Genomic DNA, 22717 nt, shown 5'->3' with positions numbered 1-22717 from the left:
ACATACTCATCCTGAACTAGCGGACAAAACATATGTTGACAATAAAATGTCAAGTGAAGTGACAAGAGCTGAAAACGAATATTCTAAAAAGACTCATACACATTCTATATCTGATATTACAAACTTACAAGAAACCTTAAACAGTAAAAGTGCCGTTGGACATACACATACCATTGCAAATATTACAAACTTACAAGAAACCTTAAACAGTAAAAGTGACGTTGGACATACACATACCATTGCAAATATTACAAACTTACAAGAAACCTTAAACAGTAAAAGTGACGTTGGACATACACATACCATTGCAAATATTACAAACTTACAAGAAACCTTAAACAGGAAAAGTGACGTTGGACATACACATACATCTTCTGAAATAACAGACTTAAACGTTAGCCTTGAAAAGAAAGCAGATAAAACATATGTCAATGAAATATACCAAAGTTTGATAGGAACAACGAAAAATATTGAAACTATTGTTGGTGACTTTTCTGTCAATGAAGAAAACAAATATTTTAGATGGCAGTTGGTACAGTCCTTAGAAAATGGTACACGGTATAAACTCATTCCGAAAAATAACAATGAAATGTATGTAAGCTATATAAAGAACGATGGTACACAAGTTAAAGTTCCATTAGACAACAACTGCTACTTAAACTTATATGGAGACGAACAAAAGAAATATTTAAGAGTTTATGAAATGACAGATATGACATTGCCTGACCCAGCTCCAGTACCATATTATTATGACTATGGTGTTGACGCACGTGTAGACCCAAAAAAGCAAACATTATATTTAGATTTTTATAGATATAAAAGATATAATGCAATAGAAAAAACGAGAATAGTATACTATTATGAAGATGACAGAAATAAATATTATAGTCAAGACTTTACCTACCCTGAAAACATAAGATTATATTATAAAAAATATTCTGACACAAACCAGAAGAAACCTGAAATGGTTGCACTATATTTTAAGTTCAAAAGAGACAATCCTATAATATCTCATATGTTTGATTTAATGAACCCAGTAGGTTCTATTTATACATCTATGGAAGCAGGAGGTCCTCAAGTAATGTTTGGTGTTGGTGCATGGGAACAAATAGTCGACAGGTTTTTGTATTGTGCAAACTCTTCAAAGGAAACAGGTGGAAGTAAAAAGATATCTGTCGACAACTTGCCACCACATAGTCATTCTGGTACAACAAGTTCTAATGGAAACCATAGTCATAGGGTTTGCAAACAAGGATATAACACTGTTTCTCAGATTTCAATGCAAATTCAAGTTATGTCAAGAACTCATTTTCCAAACGACCCAGTAGACTGGAATGGAATGTGGACAGATACAACTGGAAACCACCAACATACTTTTACAACAACATCTACAGGAAATGGAACAGACTACATGCCACCTTACATGACAGTTTACGCATGGTATAGAATTGCTTAGTCGTCATGTTCCACTTCTTTAGCATATTCGTCAGGAGTTGTCTTATATTTGTTAGGAACTGTCTTTGAAAGTATACCACCTTGAACTTTGACAAGTTTGAAACGAGGTCTGACAATAGTAGTTTTATCTTCTGCTTGCAGTGTGTACATTTTGCCATGTTTGCCTAAAACTTCATAATATTCTCTTGTATACTTTCTTCTATTTTTACGAACACGAATGTGAGTACCTGTCGAGTTCCCATTGTTGTCATAGTCAATAGTATTTTCATATGGGTCGCGTTTAGGTATTTCTATTTTTACTTTGTCACCTTTCTTAAGTTTGAAGCCTGGCATTCTTTCTTGTTTGTCTCTTTTGACTAAACTATTAAATATATAGTCTTTCTCTAAGTCGGGGTTGTTTTTCATTTCTTCGGGGAGTGGTTTCCCAAACCTTTTTGTTTACGGCTATTGTAAATATTTAAAACTTGTCTCATCTTTGCCATGGAGAAGTGTCTATATTTGTCGTCATATGACATTTCATCTACCTCACCACCTTGTGGTTGGTTTAAGTCTCTTAAGATTTTTATACAACTGTCAATGACACCAAGAGCAGAATGGTTTTGGTCGACAATGAAATATTGGTTTACATTTTTTGAACGCAGATAGTTTTTTACATCATCTGATTTGAAAGAACGTTCACAGTCAGATGTCAGTTTTGTTGGATGGTATTTGTCAACGAATATTGTCAAAGCAGTTTTCACATCTAAAATATTTTTGGACTGTAATGGTATAGCTTCACAGTATCTTGTGTTTTGACCGACAAATATTAGCCAGTATGGAGGTCCATCTTCTCTATACCTCGGAATATTTTCCAAGATATCCATAAACCAAGCATTTGGTGTTGAACTAAAGATTTTTATCATGAGTGCTTTTTTTGTTGCCTTAGAAACATAGGGGTCCTTGTTTGGATTCGTCATTTTTTAACCCATAAGAAATGGGTTTATTTGGCGCATTAGCAGGAGTTGCATCCAGATTTTTGCCCGCAGTGGGAACAATAGCCAGAGTGTATTTGGAGTTGGAAGGAAGATTTTGAGTACATTAGGTATACTTAAAGAGAAAGCACAACCTATTATACAAACTGTACAGAAAGGTTGGGATGTAGCACGAGATGCAACAAATCTTATTCCAAATCCTGAAACAAGAGGAAAAGTTCAAGGATGGATGGACAATGTAGGAAGACAAGCAGGAAACTATTATAACAAAGCAAATGACTACTATAACCAAGCAGGACACTATATGGACCAAGGTGAAAGATTCTTTAACAGAGGATATAACCATGCACAACAGTGGGTAAACAATAACCAACCGCAACCACCTCAAACTTGGGGAATGTAAAATTTTTTACTGAGATGAAATGAACAATACAGCATTGAGACAAATGGGTTCAAGATGGATTTGTCGACTTCCAGCAGTTACACCACGTGTTTGTCAAGTCCTCCCTATACCTCAGGAAGTTTTAGACCGACTTAAAAAACCTAAACAACCAGTTGAAAACAAACCAAACTAAAATTTTTTACTGAGATGAAATGACCGAAGAAGTTGAAACGGTAGATTTGACACCACAAACAAAAAGTTCAGAACCATTGTCAAAACCTGTCAAAGAACTTACAGATGAAGAGAAAAATTCAATAATAGAAAGTGCCAGGTCTGGAAATACAAACCCTAACTACAAAGTCACTTTTCATAGAAATGGAACGGCAAGTATCTCAAAAAAGAAACAGACTCTCACAAATAAAATATTGAAGTCTGAAGGAGTTTATGAGACAACAGATGGAAAAGTTTACTTCACTGACCAACAGTTCATTATAGAACATCTCATTGACTTAGAGTCGAAATATTCTAAACTTTACAACAAACACAAAAAGTTGAAAGGAAAACAAAAACAGATGGCATATGATATTTATGAAGATGTTGACGACACAACCATACCTGCAAGTGAGGTAAAGTCAGATGAACCGAAAAGTGACGAAAAACCGATAGAAGAAGAAAAACCAAAAACTGAAGATAAACCAAAACCAAAGTTTAGTTTGGAAACTAAACCAAGTCAACCTTCATTAGCTGGTATGGGTTGGCGTCAAAGACTTATGGTAGCTGGTGGTTATGTTAAGTAAAGGAAAAAATATTTTTTTATTTTTATAAAAATGCCCCCATATAGAATGGATAGAAAATCTGCTAGAATAAAAGCAGAGTTGCAAAGATATGGTTGGAGAGTTTCGAAGAATTTTAAATATAGGAAGGGAAGACCCATAAAAGTCTATGACAAACTGTCTGGTCTGACCTACGAAATGGACATAAAAACAGCGCGCGCCAATTATCCAAACAGACTAGAGAGATTAGAAGAAGAGCGTCTTATGAACTTGCCTTTCGATGTTAGTGAGCCGCAGGTTGAAGGACACGACGGCTTTGCCAGGTTCTACTGGAAACATAACGAACAGTTGCATCCTTTGAGAAGGAAAAAAGGTAGTGCAGAGGATGGTCATGCTCCCATGGAAAGAACAAGATATGCATATGAAAAGTATCGTGAAGTTAGAAGTCAAATTACATCTGGTCGAACCTTTACAGTAAACTTTGACGAAGGAAAGAACAAAGAAGGCTTCATGGGTGTACTTGCTGCCATACAAGACGGAAATAAGAAAGGATACAATCTCAGACTAACCATAACAGATTTAGATGGTCATATATACTATGCCCATGGCAATGTCACAACAGCCGCACAACTTCTTGACGCTTTCAAGACTACAAAGAGAGAACAAATGTTTGACTCCGACTCAGATATTTTGAATGCAATTGAAGGAATTGCAAGCGTAAAGTTTGAATGGTACCAACCTAACCCTCAAGCAGTCAGACAACATGCTGGATACTTCCCCTTCATAAATAAGTCTGACATTGACTTGACAAGGTATGGAATTTACAATTCAATTGAAACAATTGTCAATGAACCTTGCATTCTTACATGTCTCAGGAACTCTGGTCTTGTTACAGAAGAGAAAATGAAGTATCTTGAGTCATGTGTGAAGACAAGGTACATGCTCAGAGGTCAATTGGCAAAAATTGCACCGTTGGCAAATGTCAATATCCGAGTCAACATACCTACAGCTAAAGGTTCTTCACATGACGACTATGTTGTTGACAAAGACTTACCATGGTTGAAGATTGCAATTGTCCACAACCACTTCATGTTGAACGAAAGTCTTATGTTCGGAAAAGGTAAGTGTAACATTGTCAGAGCTGTTAACATTCTTTTCGAGAAAGGTTTGTTGGAACCGATTCCAGATGACAAGCTGACAGAAACTTTTGTACCAAAAGACGAAACAAACTTTTCATTGTTGGTAAGACCAAAAGTTGTTCCAGACAAAGTTCTAGTACAAAAGAAGTACACAATTCCAAAAGGAGTTGGATTGTTCGGATACCAACCTGAACCAGAAGAACTTCCAATGAGGTTGCAAGAACTTCAAGATGCTATAAACAAACTTCCATTGAGACATCCAATTGACGTCAAATTGTATTGGAGAGCATCTGAGTTAGGTCAGAAGGTTTTATATGAAACAGGTTGCTTCGACGATGTTTATGAGATAACAGGAGAAGTTTCTCAGAAGATAAGAGACTCACTTGAATTTCCACGAACTGGTCCGATTGGATGCGACAAGTTCGACTCAGATGAAAAGATATACTATGTCGACCTTAACGCTGCATACATGAGGTTTGTCCAATATATCCCGACTGGAATTCCAAACGAAGATGGTGAGTTCCCGGGAAGGAACTATACAGTTGGAAAGGTCATACAACAACTATATGATATTAGGAAAGCTTCAAACCCCAAACTTGCAATGACACTCAAATTGCTTATGAATTCGACATGGGGATATTCCATTAAAAAACCTCAAAAGATGAAGAGTAAACATTATGAGAAGGTCGACAACTTTGTTGAAAGGTTCTCCCCTTTTGTTTTGAAGTACGAATTCACTCAAGGTCAAAGTGGCTTAGTAACCACATTAAAACCTATTGTCGAACATTGGTCCTACCCTCAGTTCGCAAAGGCAGTCCTTGACAACTACAACAAATTCTTCTCAGAGGTTAAATCCAAAGTGAAGGTTTACTATGAGAACATTGACGCACTCATGACGAACGAAGAAGGGTACAACAAACTCATTGAAATGGGTTTAGTCGGTGAGAAGATGGGCTGTTTTAAGCTAGATAAGGTATTTTCAGAAGTTCATGTCCTCTCCAAGCGTAAGTACTGGGGCATACTTGAAGACGGCACAGAAATAAAACATTGTATGAAATAAAACATTGCATGAAGTAAAAACGTTTTTTTTAAAACAGTATATTTTTACATATATTAAATGTTTCAGGTTGAAAAACAAAGAACAAAAGTAGCAGATACAAAACCGTTAGACTATATCTTTACAAACGCCGGTAGGACTATTTCAGATGAAGAAATTTCATCCGGTGCTTACAGGTTTGACTATCCAATTCGTTGGCTTCAAAGTCCTTCAGATGCAAAGGCAATAGGATTTAGAAGAGTTTTGTTTTCAAATAGAACTAACGCTTTTATGTTCGCAGTATATTTTCATGGGCAGTATAAAGATTCTGATGGTCTAATAGACAAATTTGATGAAATGAGAATCTTTACAATTCGTTCAGACGAAAACCTTGAGAAGACTCTAAATGACTTTCAAACTCAAATAAACAAATACTACTGGGAATTTCAAGAAAAATACGACTCTTTACTAAATGGAACATACTATCTGAAACTAGAATATGACAAGATGAACTCCACAGTTTCATTTCAAAGGATTGAAAATAACCCTCCAAGAGATACACAGTTTTTATTTTGGGAAGTAGACAAACGTTCTTGGGCACAATTTCTTCGGTTACTAAACCAGAACGAACCATTACCACCTGACGGTCCGTTTAAATTTATACGCCCACCAACAGATTTGATGGTTTATAGAAACGTGTTTGACCCTCAAAATGTTATGTGTCATGCAAGTTTCAGTTCAAGCAACAACAGTTTTCTATGTATCGGTAAGGACTTTTATGACTTTGCTTCTAAATTCTACGAACCACCTAGTAACAGTTTCTCTGACTTTCAAGTTTGGTTCACAACAAACGGTGTGCAGCATATTATTCCATTGTACTATGACTTTTATCTCGAATTGTCTTTCATATACAACTACGGAAAAGTGCTGAAAAAGTATTGAAAAATGAGTTTTGGTTAGATGTTTTTTAGGTGTGCCTATGTGCCTATGTGCCTCGGTCATTTTAACTTCTCTGAAAAAGTGTGACAACATGACATTTTGACAACATCGTAGAAAACACACAAAACTCATGAATTTTGTATAAAAAAAGCAACCGTCGGAATTCCGGCGGTTGGTATATTCTTCACAAAATGCTTGTTTTGAGGTCGAGCCATTTTTGGCCCTACCGTATTTTTCAACCAAAACTCTTGAATTCGGCAAAAATATATTTTAGGTGGAACCAGGTCACCAGGTCATTTTAACTTCTTTTAAAAAGTGTGACAACACGACATTTTGACAACATCGTAGAAAACACACAAAACTCTTGAATTTTGTATAAAAAAAGCAACCCGCGGGTTGGTATATTCTTCACAAAATGCTTGTTTTGAGGTCGAGCCACAAACGGATGTCCGACGGTTAAGCCACAAACGGATGTCCGACGGTTAAGCCACAAACGGATGTCCGACGGTTAAGCCACTCAAAAATATTTTTTATTTTTATTGTAAGAACAGAAAATGACAGTCGAAGCAAAAACGTTCACGAACAAATCTAATGGCGAAACATTCACAAAAGGCACTTACAACGGTATTGAAGTCTTATGTAGAGACAAGGATGGTTATATAAATGCAACAAAGATGTGTCAGCAGTTTAGGAAAGACTTTAGAAGGTTGTTGGAAAATAAGTCCTGGGAAGAGTATTTTAAGGCATTTTGTGAAGAATATACCAACCCGCGGAAAACAGCGGGTTGCTTTTTATACAAAATTCATGCAGGAATTCCGGATGAAATCAAACAGGTTAGAGGAATGTATGTAGACCCAAGACTTGTAAACTATATTGCAATGTGGGCTTCTCCAAAATATTGTATAGCAGTTGGAAAAATTATGGACTCCATAGACAAGAAAGTTCATGAGAAATTAGATGAAGAAGAACTTGAAGATACAGTAGAGAATGCTAAACCTTTGTTCGAACAAGAAGTTAGAAAAATGTGCGAAAAACAAATAGAACATGAACGTGAGATATGTTATGGTTATAGAGATTCTCCATACGAACTAGACCAATGGGAACAAGAAGATTTAAAGAGAGAATTTAGAGAATATGAACTCGCTAAGATAGCATTAGAAGCTGCAGAAAAGAAGTTAAAAGTTTGGGGTCGTTTTGTACAAAAATATTGTGAGTAAATGAACCATTTATTTTTATTGAATTCAAAAAAATAATGTTTATGTTAGAATGTTAGATCTAACATGTTTTCTAACATGTTTTCTAACATCGTAGAAAACTCTTGAATTTGTCGAAACTTCTTCGTAAATGTTTTGTCAAGACTTCTTCGTAAATGTTTTGTCAAGACTTCTTCGTAAATGTTTTGTCAAGACTTCTTCGTAATGAGCGTAAAAGACCCAAAAATAATGTTTATGTTAGAATGTTAGATCTAACATGTTTTCTAACACGTTTTCTAACATGGTCTAAAACTCTTGAATTTTCATGAATTTTCCCGAAATAAAAAATAAAGTTAGTTTTTTTAAAAAAATATTTTTTATTTTTATTGTAAGAACATGTTAGCAACAACAGCACCAAACTCGTTAGTCATGAACCCAACTTCAATGTTAGTAGAGATGAAAAGCTTCATTCCTTCTTCATATACTTTCGAAACAAAAATCCAGAAGATAAAGCAAGAACTTTTAACAAGTAATTTAGACTGTAGTGCGAAAGATGAAACAAATGAACAGTATCTTTATGAAATGCAGGACCTCATCGACCATCTACCTAAACTTCCTGAAATCCAACAACAAAAGCTTACTATTCCAGAATTCGATGAAATAGAAGTCAAAGCAACTGACTCAGTAGAAATAAAGAAGTTCATACGAAAGGTAAATTATGAATTCCTTGGTTTTCATTGCAACCATAAGGTTATGGACAAAGATTGCGACATGGTATATAAGAACATCTCTGACCTTTACAAATCCGAAGAATTTAAGACCTACGACAACTTTGTTTCGTTAGTTGCAAAATGTGTTTGGGAAATAAGAGATAAAGATAGTAGGGGTAAGGTATGGAACGAACAAATAAAACCCGCTATGTTCGAGATGAAGAAAACCATTGACGCCTTAGTTGTTTTAGCAGGTAAGGTTTCAGAATATAACGCAAAAATGAATCCGCAATGTTCAAAATGTAAAGCAGCAATGAGGAAATATAACTACTCCGTCAAAGAGATAGAACGTATGCGAAACGACTATGCAGATTTAAAGAAAGAAGCAGAGAAACCAGCAGAAGATAAAATGGACATGTTGACATTTCTAAACAAAAACTATCCAACAGCTGACGATTTCCTTCTTTCAGATGTCAAGAAGAAATATAAAGAAACCTTCGGCATTGTTAAAACATTCGATGTACTGACAGAAGAAATAGAAGCTACGAAATTGTTTAGAGTCATGAACCATCGCAACATATACCATGTAAAACGCTTGTAAATAGTTATGTTAGAAAACATGTTAGAAAACATGTTAGATCTAACATTCTAACATAAACATTATTTTTATTGAATTCCGTATGAAATTTCATGAGTTTTGTGTGTTTTAGACCATGTTAGAAAACATGTTAGAAAACATGTTAGATCTAACATTCTAACATAAACATTATTTTTATTGAAAAAATGACCAAATTTCATTATATAACTGTTATTTTTTTACGAAGAGAACTTTTGCACTTCGTCAAAAAAATCCCTGAAATCATATCTTTTATACAAGATAGAAAATCTTACTCGCCAAAACTCTATGAAAATCATGAAGAACAGCGAGTAGGTAAGAAATCCTGGTCGCCTAAAACTCTATGAAAATCATGAATTTCCTTAAGATAGAAAAAATAAAGCTAGTTTTTTTAAAATATTTTTTTTTTATTTTGTATGTAAGAACAGGAAATGACAAACACTGAGTTTGAAACAGTTAAAAAGATAGACAATAACACTAAATTGGTTAGAATAGGTGATTTAAACGTAAGATACTCAAAGAAATACAATAAATATTCTTTGTCAGACATTATATCTCCATTTGGAAAGAAAACATCCCACGACTGGGTTAGAACTGCTTCTAGTCAGAAAATTTTGACAAGAAATCCTGAGCTTATGATATCGGTAAGATTCTATGGAACTACAGCATATCTCATCGACAAAAGTCTTATACCAATAGTTTTGTTATGGTTAGACCCAGTTGTTGGATATAACTTCATAACATATGGTTTATTCGACTCAGAACGTTGCAGTGAAGGCTTACTTTACATCGTTCAGAAACCGAAGGACTTCAATACAAAGAGATATAAGATAGGAAGAACATATAATATAACTCAAAGATATGACAGTACAGTCAATAGAGTTAAGGTTGTGTTCGTTAACGATATGAGAGCTGCTGAAACAGAACTACTTGAAAAGTTTGAGAAAATATATGGTGCTCCCATAAAAGGTAAAGAAACGTTTGAAGTAGATGAGATAGATAAAGCTATAAAATTATTTGACGAAGTTGCTGAAAAATACATGTAAAGCGTTTATTTTTGGTCTTTTGTGAAAGTCAGAAAATAACGCTAATTTTATTTTTTTTTATTTTTTTATCCGGAATATAAAGACAGATATGTCAACAACAGAGAACACAACAACTGCTATCGTTCATGAAGCTATAAGTGAAGAATACGAGTGGGTTCAGTATAACAAACAGTTACGTCTCATTCGTTCGGTCAAAGATGACATGTACCAAATGCAAAGTATTTTGAATGCTCTTCGTTCTACAAAGCAAGCATATCATTGGTTTGAAAACCAACAGACAAAAGAACTTTTAGAAGAATTTCCTCATATGTTTGCTACCCTCGGAAAACCGAGGGTAGAGATTCCGTACGAAAATCGCAAGAATTTGGCTCCTGGTTTGAGAGGTTGGTATGTACATAGACTTCTTGTAAATGCTGTTGCAATGTGGGCTTCACCTCGTTACGCTTGTTATATTTTCATGATGTTAGATGAAATTCATAGACAAGAACGTGAAGAGATGGAAAAGAAACTTCAAGCAAAAGATGAAGTCATTGAATCCAAAGACAAAAACATACAGAAAAGAATACCACGTTCGGTACCAAAAGGAAAGGAAAAGAACTATAAGTATATGATTTACACTGAAGAGATGGAAAATGAAGAAGACAGAGATATGGTTATGTTGCATTTAGTCAGAAGAAACAACAAAAGCTTTTACGACCTTGCTAAGATTTACAAATCTGACAGAAATTGGTTCTATCGCGAAAACTTACCGATTTCAATGACACCGAATGAAGATGTGAAACAAATAGTTCAAGATACGTTACCTCAAACACACTATGATATGAAAGGTTGTACAATACTTACCTTCAAAGAAGACTTACCGCTACTGAAGGAAAAAATAACAGAGTATTTTGACAACTTCAAACAAGTAGGGTAGATGAACCATTTATTTTTACGCTTGACTTCAGATGGCTCAGGTAGCTCTATAAAGTAAATTGCCTTGTCAAATCCTTCTGGCATTCCGAGTCCTTCCATCCGACAAGAAAAGTTCTTCCTTCCGACAGAAAAAGTTTTTCCATCCGACAAGAAAAAATTTTCCCGACAACTGGAAAAAATTTTCCTGTTGTCCGTCCGTAAACCATTCAAATTTTCGAAAATTGAGAACTTTTTCCCGACAACTGGAAAAATTTTTCCCGACAACTGGAAAAAAATTTCCCGACAACTGGAAAAAAATTTCCTTCCGACATTCCGAGTCCTTCCTTCCAACAGGAAAAGTTTTTCCTTCCAACAGGAAAAGTTCTTCCTTCCGACAGGACACAAACGAATGTCCGACGTTCCTCTTCCTGAATGTCTTCCAAAGCCAGAAGAACCGAAAGCTGCAGCACCACAACAGACTAAGACTAAACTCTTTATTTTTCAAGCTTGACTTTTTACAATTTGAACTTTGTTCGCGTAGATATGAATTCTGAAAGAAGTATGAGGGTCTTGTATGACTTTGTACTTCTCCCATAGTTCATGTCTGTCAAACTTACCTGCCATGGACTCTTTCATAAGTTCCATGAAATCGTCTTCGGACAATCCAGGGAAAAGTATGATGTCAGTAAGTATTCTTTTAACATCCTTACTTAAACTCTTTGCTGTCTGTACACAAATGACAACTGAGATGTTAAAGTGCCTAAGTTTCTTAAGAATTCGACACATGTCTTGTTCTCTGTTCTTTAACAAAGGATGAGAAGCAAAGTCATCTAAGATAAGAAGACACCTATGAGGGTACGTTTTCCAATCGTACGATTGCAATTTCTTCGAAATGTATTCTATCTCTTTCTGTTTGTTTCTGAAGTGTTTCTTCTCTAATATTCTCTGCATTTCCTCATTTGGGTCTTTAAACTTAGAATTTATATACTCATTTATAGCATTATACTTCAAAACTCTTCTTTGGTACTTCTTTATCCAATCTAACAACTCAGTATCCTTTATACATACTAACTTAGACTTCTTTATAATATCTTTGAACGAATTGACGGTTTGGTCAAATTGACCAGAAGTACTACAAATAACAACTAACTCATAGAATGGGTTCTTCTCATCTAGTTCTTGTTGTTGTGCAGCCATTTTAAGATAAGTGAAAGTCTTACCCGACCCAGGTGGTGCAATTAGACCTGTTATACCATTCTGAGCAAATAAGAACTTGTCATGTATAGGCTTTATCTGAGCATTTTCCAACTTCCTCTTGTTCTTGTTTAAAACATTCTCAAATTTCTTGTCAATGTCAGCAAACTTTTTTTCTAACATATTTTTAGAAAAATTAAAAATTTTATCTTTTAAGAAATGTCTAGCGATTTCGCTATCTATATTCGAGACAAGCTTTTCGACAGCAAAACATCTGTAGACCATAAAATCTTACATAGTGTAAACAAGAAAGGTGAATTTGTTCTAAAGTTCTGTTTCTGGGAATATGACAAGAACCATAAAACATTACAAAGAGCAGTTTAAAATTTGTCAATGACAGACTTGTTGACAGAGATGACGCCGATTGGAAAGATGAAGTCCAACAAAGTTCTTAGAATGCAAAGAAGGCACATGCGCTGTTCTTGAAGATGAAATAGAAAACAGAATAGAAGAGCTATTAAAGGACAAAGAACTTTTACATAAATATGGTTCTGAGAAATTTGACATAACTCCACCAGAAAAGAAGAAGAAGAAGAGAGAAAAGAAAGAAAAGAAAGTAGAAGAAGAGAAGAAAGAACCTGAACCAGTTCCAGAGAAGGGGAGATTTGACATGTAAAAATAAAATTTTATTTTTAGAACATTTCTGGGTCAATGTCAATGTTCTCTTCCTCTTTAGGAGCAAACACTGGTTTAGACTCTAAAATCTTTTTACCTAATTTACCTTGAACTTCAACTATCTTAGACTCAAATATTCATAGTCGTCTGCTTTCTTTGTTCATAAGGTATAACAAGTTTGTATGCTTTGCCTTCTTTAAGGTTTGAAAACCTTCTGTCAAAACTTTCTTTGACTGCTAACAAACCTTCTATGTCTAAGTCTTCAAATTTCGCACCATTTTTAGTCACAATAGCAAACTTAACTGGTTCGATGTTCCAAACTTTGCTGAATGAAGACTTTTCAAAATGGTAGAAGTAAACATTCAAATAAGCGAATGGGTCTAGTTCTTCTTTAAGTCCTGACATGTACTTGTTTACTGAGATGAATTTCGTCATCTTTTCTATCGGATAAAAAAATATTTTTTTAAAAAAACGTTTTAAAATGGTATGCCATATAGCTTCTTGAATTTGTTAAGAAGTATTTTAACGTATTTTCCATCTGTATCTCTAGCGTTTACATAAGCATAGCCCGCCTTAGTAAAATATACTTGTAATTTCCTATAGTTTACGCCGGTATAAAAGTAGAAAGAGTCCTGTTCTTCGCTATAGTAGTAAAACTCAAACGTATGCTTGCCATAGTCTGTAATTTCAATTGCTTCATCTTCTAGTTCGTCGACAAATTCGAATACAATATCTCCAAATTTGCCTTTGTTCTTACTGTTTTCAGAACGAGTGACCCAGCGTAAGTTTTCAAGTCTATTGTCGTTTCTTATACGGTTTATATGGTCTACAAAAGGTAAATTTTAGGTTCGGTATAAAATGAGTTGCAATGACAACATGTTTTAAATAGTTTTTCCCACCCATCTTCATCCTAGCATATCCGTTATTTTGCTCCCATTCGCTTAAAACTCTTTTTGTCTTTTTGTTTCTGACTTCAAATGACTCACAACAGTGAATTTCATATTTCTCATCTAACAAACAAGTTTTCCAACAGTCTTTTCCAACAAACTCAGCGTACATTTCAAATAAAATAAAAAAATACTGTTTTTAAAATTTACTCAGAAAAATTTTTCTTTGTATATACGCCGTTCTGTATGTCTAAAAGACTTTTGACATTTGCCAAGAATGTTCGTTTAGACGCTGCCATATAACCATATTCTTGACAATATTGTTTATACGAATCGTACAATGACCTTTCATCTAAACACTCAAAGTTAGTCTCATCTATGAACAGTTCATATACACTCTTGTTTGCTTCTAACAATGTTTGTCTCTCTTCGGTATGTGGAATTTGTCTTGGATTGAACTTAGAAATATCTAATGTCATAAAATATGAGAACAAGTGGTTGTAAAAGTCAGATGTCAAACATTCTGACAAAGCGTCAAAATATTCTGTATCTTGCATATGAGAATCTGACGTTCTGACAACTACATATCTTCTGTCAGAACTTTCTAACTTCATCGGAACAGCATTGTTTGAAACCATAATGAAGTTTGCAACATTTTCACAAACTCTTTGGTCTTTATATTTTCTTTCAACAACTCCAACTTTATCTGTTATAAGACTCTTCAAAGCATCTGAGTTCAAAACTTTTGTTGTATCTATACTTTGAAGTTCATTGCAAACTATAAGTTTCATATTCTCTATTGAGGAGTTAAACTTGCCGCAGATGTTTTCTAAGTTTGTCATATTCGGGTTCGAATAACCTTCTAACAGTTTGCACAAAATATCTGTAAAGAATGTGTTCTTACCAGTTCCTTGTTTTCCAATTATAATGAGAGCAGTTTCATTTTTAGCACTTGGATGTTGTAAGATGTTTGCAAACCAACATAAGATATACTCATAGACTCTTTCGTTTCCCATTGCATATAATTTCTTTGACATGGTCTAACCAAGCTTCTATAATATTTTCTTTCCATTCTACTTGTTCGTATTTATATCCAGTGAAGATAGAATAGAAGTTTGGAGAAGGTGTATAAAACTTTATACCTCGAACTGAAAAATCTTCAAGTTTTGACAATAAGATATCCCAAGCATCTAACATCTTCATGCCAACTTGTACGACTTTTATTTTCTTAAGTTTCTGTCTACATTCTTGTTCTGAAACTATGGTTGCTCTTGGTTTGTTAAAGACAACATCCCATTCTTTCATGACATAACATTCTGGGCAGAGTCGACATAAATGACTAAACGTTTCAAATTCTCGACTGCTTTGTTATAGTCTCTAAATGGACACATATTTCTGAACGCTTGGAAGTCATAAAAATCTGAAACATCTATTCTGTACATTTTTATAAAAATAAAAAAAAATATTTTTTTATTCTGAGCTATTTGTTGCATTTGTTGTTCTTGAGCTATTTGTTGTTGAAGTTGTTCTTGTAGTACAATACTTTCACCAGTTGCATCTTCCAATTCGAAACTTTCTGCCGTCATTGACAAATACATAGGACATAAAAGTTTTACAGAACAAAGTTGCGTCAACTAAGGTTAAGTTTATGTTTGCTAAAGTGTTTGAGTTTACTAAAGCTGAAAACTCTGCATTCGAATGAACAATAGGCAAACCAGCAGAGAAAGTGTTGTTTATTACGCATGAGTATCTTTTTGGTCATAGTAGTTTCTGTCAACATTCGAATAGCACTTTGAACCTAAGTTTGAAACAATATATAAAATAGGTGTAACTTAAAGTCAATGGAACAGACATTCCTTGTATGACACCTTTTCCTGTTATAGGAAACTGTTGGTAGTAAAACCAGAAATAAGTTTTGTATTATAGCTCATATTGTTTATAGTAAACTCAGTCGGACATCCAAACATAATGAAACCTGCTCTAGTTGCAGCACATGTTACATCCGTCCTTAAAGTATTAAATAAGTCAAAAAACCTGTTGGTGGTATATCTGAGTAAGTATCTTCAAAGGAGTATTTTTTACCATTCACAAACAATAAAATCTTCTGGTGTCAAAAGAGCAAAACAGGCTTTAGTCGTCATCGTGTTAAGGTCAGTTTACAATATCGTCCTTGAGGACTTTGTAAGTTTGTTGTTATAGAATTATATGACTCAGGGTTTTTAGTCGTAATAGTATAAACCACTATGTCTTCTGCCATTTACTTAGCAAATAAATTTTAATGAAATGTTGTGGTCGTCAAATATTTATAACGTCTGGGAAACTATACTTTAAGTTCAACGTTTCACCTCCTTTCATAACGTATATCTTGTCAATGACATTATATGAAACACCACAGCAACTAATGTCGGTTCTATTTCTTGATGTTTATATCGTCTGCCTCTGTCAAAATTCAATAGTTCTTTCAAAATTTCATGAGGTGCGATGACATATGAGTTCATTTTTACAGGGTTGTGTTCGACCAAGTTTAACATTATACTTAAAGCTTGACAAATCTTCTCCTGAGTTTGAAGTTTGTTTTTCAGTTGTTGGTAGTCGTTTCGAATATCTGCAACAGAACTTAAGTCTCTGCTAACTCAGGGTATGTTGTTGTTCTTTTAAAGGAACTATTGTTATACCATCTTCGTCTTCGTATGGTTTCCCCACTTCAACATCTCTTTCTTTGACATTGACAACAACACTTTGACTGTTTGTTTGAGTTGGTGAATTTAACTTCACATCTGCCACCGCGCATTAAACCTTTTGAAACACTCACGCTTCTATTTTTTCGGAAATGACATTTTACTTAGAATAAAAAGATGGACGTATTCGAGTATCTCTTCGAATTGAAGCAGAACAAAGTTTACACACACAACAATACAAATACATTGACAGAATAGTTCTTTACACAAACAATGGTAAATGTTATAGAATAGCAGTCTTTGCTGAACTAAATATTTTCATAAAGCAAAGAAAGTTGGTATAACCGAGATGGTGAAAGTTCTTGAAGCAGACAAAAAATATAACAAACAAAACTGACCGATATTTCTAAAGGTAATTTATAATACAATTTTATGTCAAAACTGGCGTACTGTCAATATTTGACGGAGAGAAGTCAGTTCAAGAACAACTTATGACCTGCTGCCAAATCTGCTCGATGGAAGCTGTCGTTATACCAATCTGAGGAGCCCCAGCAGTTTCATCGAACGAATCTTCAAAAGAGAGCATCTTCCGTGAAAAGTGCTATTGGTTTTGTAAAACTTCTTTGCTTTCAATTCATTTGGACCGTCTCTGTCACCAGTATATTGTATTTGAACTGTACCAACAGTTGAAATACACATAAGACAAGTTTAGGCACAGTGAATATTTCCAGAGCAAAGGAACACCGTAAGTGCGACTCACATTATTAGTTGAACTCTCACCTGCTGCTTGAGTGACTATACTAACCTGATGCAGTGACAAGTATAAAGTCAAAGATAATGCTTATAACTCTCATTGTCTGCCGACCTTTTGTAATATATAGTAACCCTAAACAGTACTAGATGACACTGTGAATAGTTTTAGAGAAAATCCTTCAACTGGTTTCAGTAGAGAGAACAACTGAACCTGCAGAAGACATCCGCATTACCTCTCTCGACAAAGTCTACCATGCATATATTCACTCTGAACTCAGTATAACTCAATAGCATTCTTAGCACACGCCATCGTTCGCACATATATAGCGAACTCCACAAGTTTTACATTTAATGAACAGAGTATATTCGGAAGAAATACTTCCAAATCTCTATTGCCCATGTCCTAGATAAGATAGCTCTGATTGCTTCTTCAAAAAAACTATAATTTTACAATACCAGTGACTCATGGCAACTGATGTCCCAATAGAAATGTACCTTCGTGAATGTTACATCGACGTTTACAGTTAGAAGGTTCAGCAGGATTGTTACAAGATTGTTCAATTGGTGGCGTTGGTCTCGTGAGAACTATGTATAAAAGTCCAGTATAAGTGAATTTGCCGTAAGAATCGTTATATTATGTCTTTCAAACTATATGTATTCGCCGGCAACCCGACATGCATTATAGTATAACAAACCTTGTCAGTAAGTTTAACATAAGAACTTTCGAACCTTCTTTTTCAATGAAAGAGATGTTGTGCTACCTAAAAGATGGAAAGGATGGACTCATTATTGAGATGATTTAATAGCATATTAAATGAGCTGTGGTTCGTGAAGGTCATTCATGATGAAATAACTGTTGGTAGAAGATGTTAGCAATTGTTCAAGACATTTTGAAGCGTATAGGATGATATAGGAAAGAAGTAGATAGACCGCAAGCGTGAGGCGAAGCCCGTGAGAACGCTTATGTTTTCATTGACTTTCTCCAGTAACGAGATCTTTTATGAGATACATATTGAGAGAGAGTGATTTTAATATAGGTTATGTAAATGGTAGCTTGGGCAAGTCTTTAGGCGCAGATGGAACAAAAGCATTAGCGATTTGGGGCAACAAAGCCACTTGGAGCTTATGACGCAGTAAATAAATGAGTGGAAGAAGTGGTTTCGAAGACATTAGATGCGCAATCAAAGGAAGATGGAGGCTTGGGGTTGCAAAGAAGTTAAGATTAAATAAAAATTAGGGCTCATAAATAAGCATCCAATTTGTGTTGCGACTGAGTCAGAAAATGCTTTAGGAAAGGACATGAGTTTGCAAAAACACCGCAAAAGACTTTAATGACCAGATAAAGGTGAAACAATGCATTTAAATAACGATGGAGAACTAAGAAAAATGTTTCTTCTCCACCAGTAGTTCTTCCGTATGGTCCCTATTGAATGTTATGGAAACCCTTACGAAAGACCGATTTGACCCATTGACTGGTGGAAGTAATTGGTATCATTATGGAAGAACGAAGAAAACAGTCATTGGAGACAGCGTGAAGAAAGCAACTAAAAAGAAACCAAGGAAGAGAGTTATAAAGCAATGAATTCAACAGACCCAAAGGGTCAGAGGCCGGTTTGCGGCTAGGGGAAAAAACAGTGAAAAGAAGAGGTGAGATCTCACCACTTCACCTAAATCTATTTTTGCGCTATGTTTTCATACGTGTGAGGGTGGTGATATCATTAATTTTTAAGTTATTTTTTATTTTACTGAAAATTTTATTTGGATGTAAATGACGAAACTATGAGATAATACAAACTAAACGGTCAATGAGGTCAAGAATTTGTTCTTCGTTCCTCGTGAAAATAACATTCTATCAGATTACGAGGGAGAAAGGGTAAAGTATGTTGAGCGTTTTATGAAGGAATGAAAGAATGGAAAGTTTATACAAGCATACGATACAAAACGGTAAACGTGTTTCATTAGCTTTGTCAAAACTTACTAACATTCATTTTGACAGTGATTTTGACTCTGACGATTGGAGCGACAGCAGCGATACTGAAGAATATGAACTATTGTTGTGAAGCACAGCAATGGGAAGAGTTGCAATACTTTTGTAAGTGAGAACGTTTATTTTTACAGTAGTGAGGTGAAGTGGTTGGCGGCTTTATAAATATTTAAGGTTAGTTGGTGTTTGTGTTTGTGTTGTAAAATATTACGTTAGTGGTTTTGTAAAGTGTCAAAACAGCTAAGTTGTGTACGGAGGCGCGCAGTGCCTCAGTACACGACTTAGGTATACTAACTAAGTGTTTTATAGCATCTTGAAGTTCTTGCAACCTCATTGGAAGTTCTTCTGGTTCAGGTTGGTACCGAAAAATCCAACTCCTTTTGGAATTGTGTACTTCTTTTGTACTAGAACTTTGTCTGGAACAACTTTGGTCTTGCTAACAGTGAAAAGTTTGTTTCGTCTTTTGGTACAAAAGTTTCTGTCAGCTTGTCATCTGGAATTTGGTTCCAACAAACCTTTCTCGAAAAGAATGTTTACAGCTCTGACAATGTTGCACTTGCCTTTTCCGAACAATTGGTTGTAAGACTTTCGTTCAACATGAAGTGGTTGTGGACAATTACAATCTTCAACCATGGTAAATTGAACTCAACAACATAGTCGTCATGTGAAGAACCTTTAGCTGTAGGTATGTTGACTCGGATTATGACATTTGCCAACGGTGCAATTTTTGCCAATTGACTCTGAGAAATGTACCTTGTCTTCACACATGACTCAAGATACTTCATCTTCTCTTCTGAACAAGACCAGAGTTCCTGAGACATGTAAGAATGCAAGGTTCATTGACAATTGTTTCAATTGAATTGTAAATTCCATACCTTGTCAAGTCAATGTCAGACTTATTTATGAAAAAGTATCCAGCATGTTGTCTGACTGCTTGAGGGTTAGGTTGTACCATTCGAACTTGACACTTGCAATTCCCTTCAATTGCATTCAAAATGTCTGAGTCGAGTCAACCATTTGTTCTCTCTTTGTAGTCTTGAAAGCGTCAAGAAGTTTTGCAGCTGTTGTTCATTGCCATTTGCATAGTAAATGTGACCATCCAAATCTGTTATGGTCAATCTGAGATTGTGTCCTTTCTTATTTCCGTCTTGAATTGCCCAGCAAGTACCACCATGAAGCCTTCTTTGTTCTTTCCTTCGTCAAAGTTTACTGTAAAGGTTCGACCAGATGTAATTTGACTTCTAACTTCACGATACTTTTCATATGCATATCTTGTTCTTTCCAGGAGCATGACCATCCTCTGCACTACCTTTTTTCCTTCTCAAAGGATGCAATTGTTCGTCATGTTTCAGTAAATCTGGCAAAGCCGTCGTGTCCTTCAACTTGAGGTTCACTAACATCGAAAGGCATGTTCATAGACGTTCTTCTTCTAACCTCTCTAGTCTGTTTGGATAATTTGCACGTGCTGTTTCCAAACCATTTCGTAGGTCAGACCAGCCAGTTTGTCATAGACTTTTATGGGTCTTCCTTCCTATATTTAAACTTCTTCGAAACTCTCCAACCATATCTTTGCAACTCTGCTTTTTATTCTAGCAGATTTCTATCCATTCTATATGTGGGCATTTTTATAAAATAAAAAAATATATTTTTTTTTACTTAACATAACCGCCTGCTGCCATAAGTCTTTGACGCCAACCCATACCAGCTAATGAAGGTTGACTTGGTTTAGTTTGGAAACTAAACTTTGGTTTTGGTTTATCTTCAGTTTTTGGTTTTTCTCTTCTATCGGTTTTTCGTCACTTTTCGGTTCCTCTGACTTTACCTCACCTGCAGGAACAGTTGTGTCGTCAACATCTTCATAAAATATCATATGCCATTTGTTTTTGTTTTCCTTTCAACTTTTTGTGTTTGTTGTAAAGTTTAGAATATTTCGACTCTAAGTCAATGAGATGTTCTATAATGAACTGTTGTCAGTGAAGTAAACTTTTCCATCTGTTGTCTCGAAAGCTCCTTCAGACTTCAATATTTTATTTGTGAGAGTCTGTTTCTTTTTTGAGATACTAGCCGTTCCATTTCTATGAAAAGTGACTTTATAGTTAGGTTTTGTATTTCCAGACCTGGCACTTTCTATTATTGAATTTTCTCTTCATCTGTAAGTTCTTTTGACAGGTTTTGACAATGGTTCTGAACTTTTTGTTTGTGGTGTCAAATCTACCGTTTCAACTTCTTCGGTCATTTCATCTCAGTAAAAAATTTTTAGTTTGGTTTGTGTTTCAACTGGTTGTTTAGGTTTTTTAAGTCGGTCTAAAACTTCCTGAGGTATAGGAAGAACTTGACAAACACGTTGTGTAACTGCTGGAAGTCGACAAATCCATCTTGAACCCATTTGTCTCAATGCTGTATTGTTCATTTTCATCTCAGTAAAAACTTACATTCCCCACGTTTGAGGCGGTTGAGGTTGGTTATTGTTTACCCATTGTTGTGCATGGTTAATCTCCTGTTAAAGAATCTTTCACCTTGGTCCATATAGTGTCCTGCTTGGTTATAGTAGTCATTTGCTTTGTTATAATAGTTTCCTGCTTGTCTTCCTACATTGTCCATCCATCCTTTGAACTTTTCCTCTTGTTTCAGGATTTGGAATAAGATTTGTTGCATTTCGTGCTACATCCCAACCTTTCTGTACAGTTTGTATAATAGGTTGCTTTCTCTTTCAGTATACCTAATGTACTCAAAATTCTTCCTTCCAACTCCAAATACACCCTGGCTATTGTTCCCACTGCGGGCAAAAATCTAGATGCAACTCCTGCTAATGCGCCAAATAAACCATTTCTTATAGGGTAAAAATGACGAATCCAAACAAGGACCCTATGTTTCTAAGGGCAACAAAAAAAGCACTCATGGTAAAAATCTTTAGTTCAACACAAATGCTTGGTTTATGGATATCTTGGGAAAACATTCCGAGGTATAGAGAAGATGGACACCATACTGGCTAATATTTGTCGGTCAAAACACAAGATACTGTGAAGCCATACCATTACAGTCCAAAGCTATTTTAGATATCTTAGCAGCTTTGACAATATTCGTTGACAAATACCATCCAACAAAACTGACATCTGACTGTGAAAGTTCTTCAAATCAGATGATGTAAAAAACTATCTGCGTTCAAAAAATGTAAACCAATATTTCATTGTCGACCAAAACCATTCTGCTCTTGGTGTCATTGACGGTTGTATAAAAATGTTAAGAGACTTAAACCAACCACAAGGTGGTGAAGCAAATGAAATGTCAATGACGACAAGTATAGACACTTCTCCATGCAAAGATGAGACAAGTTTTAAATATTTACAATAACCGTAAAACAAAAGGTTTGGGAAACCACTCCCCCGAAGAAA

At 35.1% G+C, this 22717-nt stretch overlaps 8 protein-coding genes and 4 pseudogenes across 12 annotated transcripts, besides 2 other annotated features; 9 read left to right on the top strand and 3 right to left on the bottom strand.

The window, feature by feature from the left end:
- Positions 1-160: 160 nt before the first annotated feature.
- Positions 161-19621: a mobile genetic element.
- Positions 2429-2829, top strand: TVAGG3_0454080 (annotated as a pseudogene). Its single transcript has one exon. A coding segment is annotated over exon 1 (401 nt).
- TVAGG3_0454070 (phage tail repeat-like family) lies at positions 3021-3605 on the top strand (the record flags this gene model as incomplete). Its single annotated transcript, XM_051234755.1, has 1 exon — positions 3021-3605. The coding sequence occupies one exon, from the start codon at positions 3021-3023 to the stop codon at positions 3603-3605; it is 585 nt and encodes a 194-aa protein (XP_051104485.1).
- TVAGG3_0454060 (uncharacterized protein) lies at positions 3636-4669 on the top strand (the record flags this gene model as incomplete). The annotated part of the gene is made up of 1 exon (XM_051234754.1): positions 3636-4669. A coding segment is annotated over one exon (1034 nt), but the record flags the coding sequence as incomplete, so codon positions are not given.
- On the top strand, positions 5838-6400 carry TVAGG3_0454050 (uncharacterized protein; the record flags this gene model as incomplete). Its single annotated transcript, XM_051234753.1, has 1 exon — positions 5838-6400. A coding segment is annotated over one exon (563 nt), but the record flags the coding sequence as incomplete, so codon positions are not given.
- TVAGG3_0454040 (uncharacterized protein) lies at positions 7616-7912 on the top strand (the record flags this gene model as incomplete). Its single annotated transcript, XM_051234752.1, has 1 exon — positions 7616-7912. The coding sequence occupies one exon, from the start codon at positions 7616-7618 to the stop codon at positions 7910-7912; it is 297 nt and encodes a 98-aa protein (XP_051104482.1).
- TVAGG3_0454030 (organellar and viral DNA polymerase type B) lies at positions 8285-8487 on the top strand (the record flags this gene model as incomplete). The annotated part of the gene is made up of 1 exon (XM_051234751.1): positions 8285-8487. A coding segment is annotated over one exon (203 nt), but the record flags the coding sequence as incomplete, so codon positions are not given.
- Positions 8642-9199, top strand: TVAGG3_0454020 (organellar and viral DNA polymerase type B; the record flags this gene model as incomplete). Its single annotated transcript, XM_051234750.1, has 1 exon — positions 8642-9199. One exon carries the CDS (start codon positions 8642-8644, stop codon positions 9197-9199), a length of 558 nt encoding a protein of 185 aa, XP_051104480.1.
- TVAGG3_0454010 (KilA, N-terminal/APSES-type HTH, DNA-binding family) lies at positions 10349-11176 on the top strand (the record flags this gene model as incomplete). The annotated part of the gene is made up of 1 exon (XM_051234749.1): positions 10349-11176. The coding sequence occupies one exon, from the start codon at positions 10349-10351 to the stop codon at positions 11174-11176; it is 828 nt and encodes a 275-aa protein (XP_051104479.1).
- TVAGG3_0454000 (protein of unknown function, DUF4106 family) lies at positions 11656-12105 on the bottom strand (the record flags this gene model as incomplete). Its single annotated transcript, XM_051234748.1, has 1 exon — positions 11656-12105. The coding sequence occupies one exon, from the start codon at positions 12103-12105 to the stop codon at positions 11656-11658; it is 450 nt and encodes a 149-aa protein (XP_051104478.1).
- TVAGG3_0453990 lies at positions 12568-13024 on the top strand (annotated as a pseudogene). Its single transcript has one exon. A coding segment is annotated over exon 1 (457 nt).
- TVAGG3_0453980 lies at positions 13500-14082 on the bottom strand (annotated as a pseudogene). The gene has a single exon. A coding segment is annotated over exon 1 (583 nt).
- On the bottom strand, positions 14481-15352 carry TVAGG3_0453970 (annotated as a pseudogene). Its single transcript has one exon. A coding segment is annotated over exon 1 (872 nt).
- Positions 19622-22717: a mobile genetic element.

Source organism: Trichomonas vaginalis, chromosome V, assembly GCF_026262505.1.
Source record: "Trichomonas vaginalis G3 chromosome V, whole genome shotgun sequence".
Lineage (NCBI taxonomy): Eukaryota > Parabasalia > Trichomonadida > Trichomonadidae > Trichomonas > Trichomonas vaginalis.
The sequence above is the reverse complement of the archived record's forward strand: the minus strand, read 5'-3'. Positions and strand labels throughout refer to the sequence as shown.